Source organism: Anastrepha obliqua, chromosome 5, assembly GCF_027943255.1.
Source record: "Anastrepha obliqua isolate idAnaObli1 chromosome 5, idAnaObli1_1.0, whole genome shotgun sequence".
Lineage (NCBI taxonomy): Eukaryota > Metazoa > Arthropoda > Insecta > Diptera > Tephritidae > Anastrepha > Anastrepha obliqua.
The window spans coordinates 19,787,336-19,799,874 of NC_072896.1; the positions used below are offsets into that span (position 1 = coordinate 19,787,336).

At 37.4% G+C, this 12,539-nt stretch overlaps 1 protein-coding gene across 1 annotated transcript in view; it reads right to left on the reverse strand.

Annotated features, from left to right (window-relative positions):
* Positions 1-568: 568 nt before the first annotated feature.
* LOC129249234 (prolyl endopeptidase FAP) overlaps positions 569-12,539 on the reverse strand; it is a 102,515-nt gene continuing 90,544 nt past the window's right edge. The window contains exons 13-14 of the mRNA XM_054888924.1: positions 9,601-9,905; positions 569-682 (exon numbers count right to left, since the gene is read on the reverse strand). Coding sequence (XP_054744899.1) covers positions 620-682; positions 9,601-9,905 — 368 coding nt within the window. The 3' untranslated portion in view covers positions 569-619. The remainder of the gene's footprint in view (positions 683-9,600; positions 9,906-12,539) is intronic.

The window sequence follows — 12,539 nt, forward strand, 5'->3', positions numbered from 1 at the left end:
ATGGGCTGCTATTTTATTCTCATTTTTGCTTATATTTCACTTTTGAATTTTAGCTTTCGCTTTCATTTTGTACGCGCTTTATTTGGTCTATTGCATTTGTGGTTTTGGGAATTTGTTTCGAATTCGGTGCTTCGAATCGAATTCGGCGAATTCTTTAGCTTAAGTCAGTGTCACTTGATTACGCTTTGATTTTCGGTTCTCTGCATGGACTTTGTTTGATTTTCTGATTGTACTTTTTTGTTTCAAAACTTTTATTTTTAATTATTTATTTATTTTTATTTTTTCTAACTTTGTTGCGTTCAAAAAATATATAAATTTTTGTCACAGCAAACAGTGTTGATTTTATTTATCTTTTTCGCTTCGGCACGAGTATAGACTACGTTTTGGCGCTCGGGTATTTAGTTGTTGTTGCTTTTGTGTTTAGTTCACAACCATTTAAAATTTGTAATTCTCGGCTTGTTTGTATTATTGCATGTAATTTTGATTTCAAATTTCTATTTATCAGAAAAATAGAAAAAAAATTGTATATTAATAATAAAAGATATTACGAATTTGAGCATAATTTCAGGCGTCACTGCATTCAATTTAAATTAACCAATATTAAAGCATATTCGTAACTTTATTGCTGTTGTATATCACTACCACCACCGTTTCCAAGGCCAGCTTTTGATTCGGGCGGTACCTGCGGTGAAGAGAGTAACAACGGAGATGTTATATAATTTAAATATAACTTAGAATTAATTTAAATGTAAATAAATACAAAAATGTAATTTTTCTTGAAATAGTACAATAAAAAATATTTATTCAAAAGAGCTTGTTTGAGTATAAAGCGCTTTCGTGTGCACAGGCAGCAAAAACATAAAATAAACAAGCATAAATTTAGGCGTACAAAAATTAGTATGACACTGAGAGTATTGCTGGTTAGTGGAACAGATAAAATAAGTTGTGGTCGTGGTTAGTAGACAAGGCAAGCTAAACTAAAAGCTTGTAGATATAAAAAAATGTTCATGATACAGGGTGTTTCAGCATGCCGTTTGTTTAGATGAGCTGCTTTTAAAAAGAGTTATCTTTTAGGCGAAAAACGTGCACGCTGGTGCTCAAAAAAGATTTCGTTAGCCCTACCCTTCTATGCCCTTAAGTCACGCCGCTCATTTGCTGATTCCACGCAGCGCTTCCGAAGAGGGTGTGTCTCAATAGTCCAGGTTATCGAATACTTCGCAATGAGGCGGTTGTTTCACCATTTATGACAAGTAGAAAAGGTGTAGTACCCACCCAAAGTACCCACTTCGCAGTAAAGCGTAGTAAACATTTCGGTCTACCAAAAAACAAAAAAAAAAAAACTGGGGCAAACTACCATCCGCTACATGTGGAGAGGGTGATCTGGTTGCAAGAGCCCCGAAAGTGACACTTTTGTTGTAGTGAATAAGAAGCGTCTTCTCGGGATGATATCCTAATCAAGCAACATGTTTATGGATGTAACTGGAATTGAGACGCACAAGCCAGATGGTCGACCATATCTTGCACCTGTGCAGATGACTTCACGGCCAATAGTGATTTATAAGAATGGATGTTGCTCAGGCCCGACGAGAGGGGGGGGGGGGGGGGGGTACTTTTTCCCCCGGGCCCGGAGTTTTCAGAGGGGCCCGCACTCGAGATTATACGTATTTATATGAATTAGACATCATTGGAAGGGGCCCGCATTTGCAATTTTCCCCCGGGGCCCGGATATGCTCTCTACGGCCCTGATGTTGCTGATTGATCTTAGAGACTTCCTACCTGGTCATCGGCTCCCCCTGACTGTTTTTAAAGGAGAGTTGCACAACTTATTTCTCAGAAGAGATGGAGCTCTATTTCTTCATGTGCTATTTCGAAAACCCTTTAGTGCCAGTACAAATAGACAGAGGACCATTCAATTACCAAACTCGGAGCTGTGTTTATCGGTCATTGGACGTAAAAGTTAGATCTACCATTTATTCCCCATTGCAGAAGCTGTGGTCACTTTTCAGAGAAGAAGACTGTTGAGCACTTTCTCTGTACATACTTGGGTTTGGCAACCAGACCATTAAGGGAATTATTTTCTTCGCCAGCCTGGGGCGATGTGCCAATCAAATCTTATCAATCTTCTCCATTCATCAACAGCCCTGGCTGGCTGAGATATCTGCCTGTTGGAAGTCTCATAATGCTATCAAAATGGCGCTTTAGTTCTACTTGGGGAGTGGTAGAGTGAAGAGCCACCTACCATGTGGCCAGTAGGGACTTTCATTTATACCATCCCACAATTTATTAAACTTTTTCTTCGCTTTCCCATGTTTTTATTTAGTTTTATATTTTTCCTTCGTTGGAAAGGGAGAAGTTACAGCAGCTTCGTTCGTTTACTCTAACAGCCTCCTTGGTACCGTTGATGCCTTAGTGAATAGGTATCCAGAGAAGCTGAAGCTGCTTATGCATATTTGTTGAGTTTAATCTCTCTAGGCTTACTGGGACTAATGAAGATTTCATCTCAAGTAATACTAAAGCCCTGAGGGCTGCTTGCGCTCTCCTTAAACTGGAGGAGGAGATCGCCCATCGACGTGACACCGAAATTTCCAAATTGAAAATATATATCAACTTAAAAGAAAATGCCTTTGCTGAAACACCCTGTATTATTTTTCTACTTCTTGGAAGTTTTTAATTATTTGTTATATAAAGCAAAATTTCAGTTTTAAATAGGAATGTGTATTTATGTTTGTATGTTTATATACCTTCAAAAAAAAAAAACGGAGCTTTTTTAAGGTCACATAGACCCTTATTGAATTCATAGTACGACATTAAACAACATTTAAGCATAGCTTAAGAAAAAACTAAGTTTAAAAAGGTTTATAAAAAAATATTCGAAAAAGTTCTCATAACATTCATTGGAAATAATCGCATGCCAATATTAGGTTTGCTATTCTAAATATTTAACGAAGAATTGGAATTTTGTAAGTCCCATCCGATCTGCAACCGATCTCGCCAATCGCTAGTACAGCCTAAGTTGTAGAGTTGAAAAGAGAGTTGTGCTGGCATTCGTATCTTTAATTGCTTTAATTTTTTTTTTATTTCTTTTGTATATCTTATCAGCTTTTATTTAAAAGTTTTCTTCGTCTGGGTTTCGTGAAAAAATTTTTTGATTTTTCAACCTGCACCATTTTTTCAAAAAAAAAAAAATAAATAAATAAATATATAAAAAAACCGCCTCGTACGAAGATAGCCATTGATGTATAGATTAAGAATTTGTTTGGCTTCTGCTTTCAGATGATTTTTCATCGCTGTATCGTGGCCACCAGGGTCATCAGTTTTTTATGACGTCATTGCATTAATATTAATAACAATTGTAATTTTGAATATTTTTTAATAAAAGTTTGTGTAAGTATAGTTGAATATATGTTAAATAAATTATAATTTGTCCGATCCTCAACTAATTATCCGTACTTATAAAAAAAATTCATGAAAATCACTTAATTTTCACGCGTTCACAGTGGTGTTGCCCCTTAATAAAAAAGTACCGTTTTTGGCAAAAAAAAAATTTTTTTTTGTTTACTAAATTTTATTTTTTTATAATTTTTAATTTTGTTCTGCTCATTATTTTAAATTTAATTTAAATTTTTTAATTCTATTTTAATTTTACTAAATTATAATTTATTCCACATGCTTCTACTTTTACTGCTCCTTAAAAATGCAGTTGATGCTTTCCATTTCAATTCAACCGGGCTATTCGGGTCATGTTCTTCGATTTCGATGTAACTTAAATATGTTGCTCTCTGGTCAAAATAATGAGACACGTATTTTTTTGTTCGCCCGAAAAAAAATTTTTTCAAAAGTTATCGGCAATTTTGTTTTTCGGCTCAAACTCGATTTTTTTTAATTATATAAGAAAAATTTTTTTAATGACTCATAACTTAGTCAACAATAAACCGATTTCAATAATTCTGGGTTCAAAATGATCGTAATTACTTACACGAACGACTTCATGTAATTAGAAACAATTGCAAAAAAGTAGTTGAAAATTTTTTATTTAGCAAAAAAGAAAAAAAATTGAAATTTTTTCGAAATTCAATATTTCAAAAAGTGTATTTTTATTTTTTTTATAACTTTTTCCAAATCAAAAGGACATCTCAAACTTTAATTGAGATGAATGCCTAGGAGCTAAAATGAGTTGTTTTTGAGTAATGAATTTTTGAGTAAAAACCCTTTTTCGCACTTTTTGTTTTTTGCAAAATAAAACATTTTCAACTATTTTTTTGCAATTGTTTCTGCATGAAGTCGTTCGTGTAAGTAATTACGATCATTTTGAACCCAGAATTATTCAAATCGGTTTATTGTTGACTAAGTTATGAGTAATTAAAAAAATTTTTCTTATATAGATTCTTTCCATTTCAATTCAAAACGGCTATTCGGGTCATGTTCTTCGATTTCGATGTAACTTAAATATGTTGCTCTCTGGTCAAAATAATGAGACACGTATTTTTTTGTTCGCCCGAAAAATTTTTTTTTCAAGAGTTATCGGCAATTTCGTTTTTCGGCTCAAACTCGATTTTTTTTAATTATATAAGAAACATTTTTTTTTAAATGCTCATAACTTAGTCAAAAATGACCCGATTTTAATAATTTTGGATTCAAAATGATCGCCATTACTTACACAAGCGATTTCATGTAGAAACAGTTGAAAAAAAGTAGTTAAAATTTTTTTATTTTGCAAAAAACAAAAAGTGCGAAACAGGTTTTTTACTCAAAAATTCATTACTCAAAAGCAACTCATTTTAGCTACTGGGCATTCATCTCAATTAAAGTTTGAGATGTCCTTTTGATTTGGAAAAAGTTATAAAAAAAATAAAAATACACTTTTTGAAATATTGAATTTCGAAAAAATTTCAATTTTTTTTCTTTTTTGCTAAATAAAAAATTTTCAACTACTTTTTTGCAATTGTTTCTACATGAAGTTGCTCGTGTAAGCAATTACGATCATTTTGAACCCAGAATTATTAAAATCGGTTCATTTTTGACTAAGTTATGAGCATTTAAAAAAAATTTTTTCTTATATAATTAAAAAAAATCGAGTTTGAGCCGAAAAACAAAATTGCCGATAACTCTTGAAAATATTTTTTTTCGGGCGAACAAAAAAATACGTGTCTCATTATTTTGACCAGAGAGCAACATATTGAAGTTACATCGAAATCGAAGAACATGACCCGAATAGCCCGGTTGAATTGAAATGGAAAGCATCAGTTATAGAAGTACTTCGTCTGGCCGCGAGGTGCTTAAAAAACGCTTCACTGGTCTCTTGCGATCTCTAATCACCTTCGCTAACACTCTTTTCCGCTTAACAAACTTGCCCTGCTTTCAATATTTATAAGTACAGCTATGCCCTTGAGTGCTAGGTAAATCACCATTACAATCTGATCTACTTAAATCGAGCACAATGTAGATTAGTATGAAGTCCATGGACACAGTACTATCTGAATTATTTTGCGATGAGAAGTGAAATCGCCTATTAAAGAAAAAACAAAAAATAATTGCCAACATTTCGACATTTTTAATCAAAAGTTTTTAAGTAAATTTGGCAAATTATTAAATTACACAAAAATTAGAAAAATTCTAAAAAATTTTTACAGCGCCATTCCGCGGTTTTTAGTTAGAATTCTATGAAAGATTTTCGGTATGCAGTTTTAAAGTTCACAAAGTTTTAGTCCAGGCTTGAAGTCGCTCAAAAAGTTTCTTTGATTTTTTATAACTTTCTTGCTGAGCTCAAGAAAAAAATTATAAAAAATTAGCGGGATTTTGTAGCAACTTGAAATTTGCACTTTTTTATACTAAAATTTAAGAAGCTATAAAATTGCGTACCAAGAATCTTTCTAGAAATTCTAGTAAATTGAAGTGGAACTGGGATGGAAAGCTTGTGGAATTTTTCTACTTTATTTCTAAAATTTGGAAATTTAATTTATATGTTTTTTATTAGGCAATGGGCTATACTTTTATAAAAAAAATAATAAAAAGTTAAAAAAAAATAAAAAAAAAACGAGAATAGTCAAAACTAGTCAAACATTGACGTACTAGGGCGTTCCTTCGCTTCAAAAAATTTGATGTGTTTTGCATTTTCTTAAAGTATGATATAGTATCTTAAAAATATTGTGTGAAAATTTGAAGTGAATCCGACAAATAGTTTTCGAGTTATGCAACAATTAACAAAGGGCGCTCGGGCGCTCCGGAGCAGATAGCAAAATCTTAAATGCGTTTTTTTTCAAAACTATGTTTTTTGAACTGGTGATCACTGTAACTTAAAAAACCACTTGGTAGGTAGGTAGGCAGGTAGGTAAAATGGCAAGAGTGCCACAGGCCACTTCAAGTAGCACTTACGTGCCGTTTTGATACCAAAATGTGGACCTGTGCAAAGAAAAATTATTGGGAAGAGAAAATATTTTACAGCCATCCAGTGGTGTTGATGTAGTGGAGCAGAGAAAAGGGATCTAGGCTGGAGAATTTTTTCAAGTCATCCCCAAAGGGCACGCTAAGGAATCTCAAGCGCCTAGCTGCCAGAGCCGGACATTTGCAGAGAAAGTGTTCAACAGTCTCTTTCTCTGCAGGATCCCCACAGCTTCTGCGATAGGGGTTGTACGGAATTCCAAGCTTCTCCGCATGAGTCCCGATCACCCAGTGGCCAGTAAACACCGCAATGAGTTTGGAAGTTGAATGGCGGGAGATTCCCATCACCTTAAGTGGTCTGTTTATATCGTATTGAGGCCATAGGGTTTTCGAAATAGTACACGATGACACAGACCTCCATCTGTCTTGCGCTTTTCTTAAAAAGAAATTGTGTAGTTTCCCTTTAGCAACGGTCAAAGGGACACCGATGTCTGAGAGGGGAACAGCTGAAACCGGTTCTGTCGACCCCTTCTTGGCAAGCTCGTCGGCAATTTCATTTCCCTCTATATTTCTGTGCCCAGGAACCCAGATAAGGGAGATGTTTCCTGCTCGATCGAGACGTTTGAGTTCCTCCTTACAGGAGTTCACCAGAAGAGAGCTGCAATACGGCGACGACAGTGCCTTGATCGCAACTTGGCTATCGGAAAAAATATTAATGTCTCCCGCCCAACAGCGATCTTGAAGCATTTTGCATGCCTGCAGGATCGCGAAGACCTCTGGTTGAAAAACGCTGCTCGTTTTCGGCTGTTTAAAGGAGACCGAAATGCTGGCTGATTTAGAGAAAACCCCCGCTCCCACTCCAGATTCCATTTTGGATCCGTCAGTGAAAGCAGAGGTATCTATATCCGTGCCAACTCTCCCCTCCTTCCAATCTTGCCTGCTCGGAAAGATAGCCCTAGCAAAACCCTCAAAACACAGTTTGCGGATGGAGAGATCAGTGTGAAGAATAGAGAAGGAAAGGAAGATCTCCTTCAAGATGCTACTATGTCCTACAGGAATTTGTCTCCAGAGGTCAATCTCCTTCAACCTGATAGCGCTCTGAGCAGCAATGGATTTAACCTGCAGATCCACAGGAAGTAAGTGCGAAATAACGTTGAGCGCAGCAGTGGGACATGTTCTACAAGCACCACTGATGCCCACACATGCAGTTCTCTGCACTCTCTCTAGTTTAGTGGTGTTGTAGCCCCTCTGAAGGGCTACGCACCAAACTAGGCACCCATATGTTAAAATTAGAAGAACCACTACGTTTTACATCCAAAGTACGAAACGTGGCTTGAGACCCCATTTTTGCCGAACATAAATTTAGAGGCGCAGAAGGCAATACTGGTCTTCTTAACTCGATTTTCTGTGTGCAGCTTCCAGTGGAGCTTGGGGTCAAGTATTACACCAAGATACCTGACTTCCGATGCGAGTGTAAGACACTGGTAGTTTAGTCTTGGAAGCTTAAAAGGAGGAGGCTTTTATTTCCTGGTGAATAGCATCAACTCCGTTTTGCCAGAGTTGACTCTGAGACCGCAACTGGCGGCCCAACTACTGAGTGTAGCCACTTGGTAGACTTCAATAAAATGTATACTGCTTTTAAAAAACATAAAAACTCGTGCCTGATCGAAGGATTTTTTTTTAATTTCCTGAGGCCCCCTATTGTTAATTTTGAAAAAAAAAGAAGCTTCGATCGGGCACAAAATTATCTATTGTTGTTGAGGTGGTTGAACATTTCTTAGCTGAAATGCTCCTAATTAGTGACCAGCACCGTTTTACTACCACTACCTCGTGAAATGATGAGATGTTTTTTTTTTTTTTTTTTTTTTTTTTGTTGTTTCGATCGGGCACAAAATTATCTATTAATAAAACTAATTTCTCTTGTCCGATTGATTTTAGATGAATCTCCAAGGACTTGTGATGATCACCGCAAGGGGCTTCTGGAGAAACGGGATCCATACAAACAGCGATGACTTTTACAATTATTCACTGCTTTGTTTTTGAAAGTCAAGCCGAAATATGATGTATTCATGCTCTGTTTTTATTTTTGTAAAATAAAGCAATTGACTAGCAGAAAAAAAAATTATTTAATACCACCATTTTTTCGGGCCTCTGACTACCACTAACCCCTTAAGATGATTTTCAACCACACACAAAATAAAACTCGGCGCGTCACTCTCAGACAAATTGTAGCTATCGTAAATTAAATTCATCTATTTTTCACTTATTTCCTTTCCTGCTTTCAATTTTCCCAAAATGCTCCATTAAAGTTTGCAAAACGCTCTGCGCTGGCTTAAAAAATGAAATTATTTAGACCTCACTTGGCAGCTGAAAAACACTTTGAAAACCATATTCTTGCCAAATGTGTACCAACAGCCATATGTGCGGACATTTAAGCGCAGCAAATCACATTTAAGCATACATATATAAGTATGTATAACATAAAAAAAAAACACACGCACACACACATAAATCGATTGACACCAAAAACATCAAGTACGAGACATTTATTAATAAATGAGCGCTGATTTAATTTTGAATACCTTAAATACTGAATTTTCACGAAGCCACTTGCATTTGCTGCGAAAGCATCTAGTGGAATGGAGTTATATATCCGAAATTTTGAACACGCTCGCATTCCCGAAGCTTCAATAAATTTACGCTTATATATTTACATAAAGACTGTGGAAGTCTAAGAAATCCGCGGAATCGGTTTGGTTGCTCAGTTGTTGCTCAAGCTGGGTTTGGTTGGTGTTGGTGGAACGATTGTTGAGGAGAAATAAATGTGAGTAGAGTTTATTTCAAAATAAATAAAAAAAAACATGAAAAAAAAAATTGTAAATAAACAACGTGCACCAATTGATTTTTGTGTATATAAAAATGTGAAAGGCAAGTAGATAAATTTAAAAACAAATACGGACGAAAAGACAAATTGAATGAAAGTAGTAGAGTGTTAAGAAAGAGGGAGAAAGAATATTAATTCAAAGTGTTAGAGAATAAGTATTTGCTCTTTAAGAAAATTCGCAATAAATTTGTGATATGTAAATTTGTGGAAAAGTTGCCAAAACCGAATTTATTTTTGTATGTATAAAAAAACTATTGGCGCATCATAACTAAAGCAAAGTTTGATGGAAAACTACAATATTTTACAACGATCCAAGAAAATTAGCACTTCCGACTTACCAGCTTTTTAAAGCAATCCTCGAAGAAACTCGTCATTGAGCGATAGAGATGCCTTTTAACGCCCGCCAGACTGTGTCCTTCATCAGGGTAAATTTGTTGCTTATAGAGTACACCTTTGTTGGTGAGCGCACGTGCCAACACCATAGATTGTTGCACGTGCACATTGTCATCGGCGGTGCCGTGCACCAATAGGAATTGACGATCGCGCAGATTATCGACATACTTCGAGAGATCCCCTTCCTCGTAGCCTTTGTAGTTATCAGTCACATTCGGGAAGCTCAAGTAGCGTTCAGCATAAGTGGAATCTATCGAAGGGAGAAGAATGAAAAGAAAAATAAAATAATTTTAAGGCATATCTGTAAAACATTGGTAGTTGGAGCTCTTGCTAATTTTGAGCAAAAATATAGGATCTTCAGAGCGCAACGCTCCTATATGAGGCGTGCTCTGCTAGAGCTCTCTGACAAGGTACGTGGATCGGATCTTGACAGAAAATAATTGTGGAAATTCAAAACTAAGTAGAGGATTAATAAAGCATCAGCTGCTTTGTACGGATGGAGGCAGCTCATTGGTAAAAGGTGATGTCTCGCGATAAGAGTACAGGGTTTGATTGAAAAGTAATGAGCCTTATTTTTTTTAAGCAGTTTTATTAAACCTTTTGGCTTATACAACTAATATTCTTCAAAATAGGACCCTTGAGCGTCAATAAACCGCTGGTAGCGATACTTCCACTGCACGAAACATTTTTGAAACTCATCCGCCGGAATCGCGTTCAATTCGGCTGTCACAGTTTTTTGTATCGCCTCGATGGAGTCGAAACGCCTCCCCTTTAGTTTTTTTTTCAGGCGCGGGAACACGAAGAAGTCCGGAGGGACAGGTCTGGGATGTAGGGAGGGTGGGGAAGCACCGGAACCCCCATCTTGGCCAATGCAGAGGTGCGCCGGCGCATTGTCGTGATGAAGGGTCCAATTGTTGACGAGGTCGGGCCGAAACCGAGCGACGCGGTTTTTCAGCCGAAGGAGCACTTCTTTGTAAAATGTCCTCCCGACCTTCCTTGAACGACTTGTGCCACCGTTTTACTTGAGCATTGGACAGAGATTGGTCCCCGTTTCGTTAGCTTTACGTACTCGTTTTGTTTAGCTTTACTCAAAATTTGATCGTGTAACGTTGCTCCAACGATTGCTGCATTTTCGCCAGTGCAAAATCCTAACACACTTTTAAAACAGCTTTCACGCGCGGAGCGATGTTGACTGCACCGCTGTTGCCAGCGAACTGGGACCGGTTTCTAGTGGAAGGGGAAGATCCAACGATCATTTTCCCCCACCAGCCGATTCGGTTGATCGCTTGGCAGACGCTCCGCGCGGGAAGGCTCATTACTTTTCAATCAAACCCTGTAATTTATGGGGTCTAAGTTGAGCTCTCTCCACCCAAAATGTCTCAAGAAAGAAAAGGATGTGGAGCAATTATCTCAAAACACGGCGTAGGAAACCTACGTGCGGATGTCTTCAAATTGGACAGAGAGGTTGGTAGAGATAAAGAAAGCGTTCAAGGAGATACACCAAAGTCTATTCTGATAGCTAGGCGGCTATCGAGGCTTACTCAAGCTGTGCCATATATTAGTAAGCGAATGCCTGACTATTTTTCGGTCAAGTCTGAATACTAACCTATCAATCTTATATGGTTAAGAAGCCAGAAGGACATTCTTCTTCTTCTTGATTGGCGTGATAACCGCTTACGCTATTTTGACCGAGTTTAACAAAGCGTGCCAGTCGTTTCTTTTTCGTGCTAACTGGCGTGAGTGGGACGCGCCAAATGGCACATTTTTGGGTCATCGTCAAGCACCTTGTCGGACCGCAATACAAAAATTGGTGAAAAAACTCAAGCGGTTTGGACAAGTTAGTGTAGTGAAGAACAAAACCCGTGCACGTCGCTCAAGCCGAACAGCCGAAAATATTGCTGTTGTAGCCGAAAGTGTTGAAGAAACCCAGGTTTGTTCATTCCTCGTCGTTCTTTGGAATTTGACATTCCACAAACGTCATTACACCGTATTTTGCATATAGATTTGGGTCTTAAGGCTTATAAAGTCCAGTTAACACAAGAACTCAAGCCGGCCGCTCATCAACAACGTCGTGTCTTTGCTGTTTGGGTCGTTGAAATGTATGAAAATAATCCGGAATTCCATCGAAAAATCATCTTGAGAGATGAGACCCACTTTCACCTCGGTGGCTTCGTCAAAAAGCAAACTTGTCGGATCTAGGGCTCAGAAAATCCGAGAGTTATTGTTGAAAAGTCTCTCTATCCTCAACGTGTGACTGTTTGGTGCGGTGTGTGGTCCGGCGAAGGCATTGGGCCTTACTTTTTCGACAATGAAGCTGGAGCAACAGTTACGGTGATAGCAACAGTTACGGTGCGGAATTGGATGGTATTTATCTAGACAACGTTTATTTTCAACAAGACGGCGCTACGTGCCACACAAGCAACGAAACCATTGATCAAAATAACACCTCTTATTGGAAAACCCTATATAGGTCTTACGATCAGTTAAGCAAGCTTTGGAATAGAATTCTATCATGCGAAGTTGGAAGGTCGATAGCCTCCTGGGGCTAGCAGTGCCAAACTCTCAATGGTGGTGCGTGTTTTAATCGGAAACTCCACATGCCCTAAGACTTAACATAACTTCGAGTGCTTTTGTGGTGACTAGGTGGCATCATCTCGTTACACAATTTTTGCCCAATTCGCCGTTTTAGTAAGACCATGACTCAAATATTTTCTCTCTTATTTTTATTTACTTTATCTTTGACGCCTGATGAGTCCTAAGGCTTGTGTATTAGGTTCCTAGAAAACTTTCTCATTCGTACAAAGCGTCTTTTGCATCTATTTCTATTCGTCCCCTTTTAAATATCTTCCCTATACCCATCTTTCACCCTCTTCCAACTTTGATG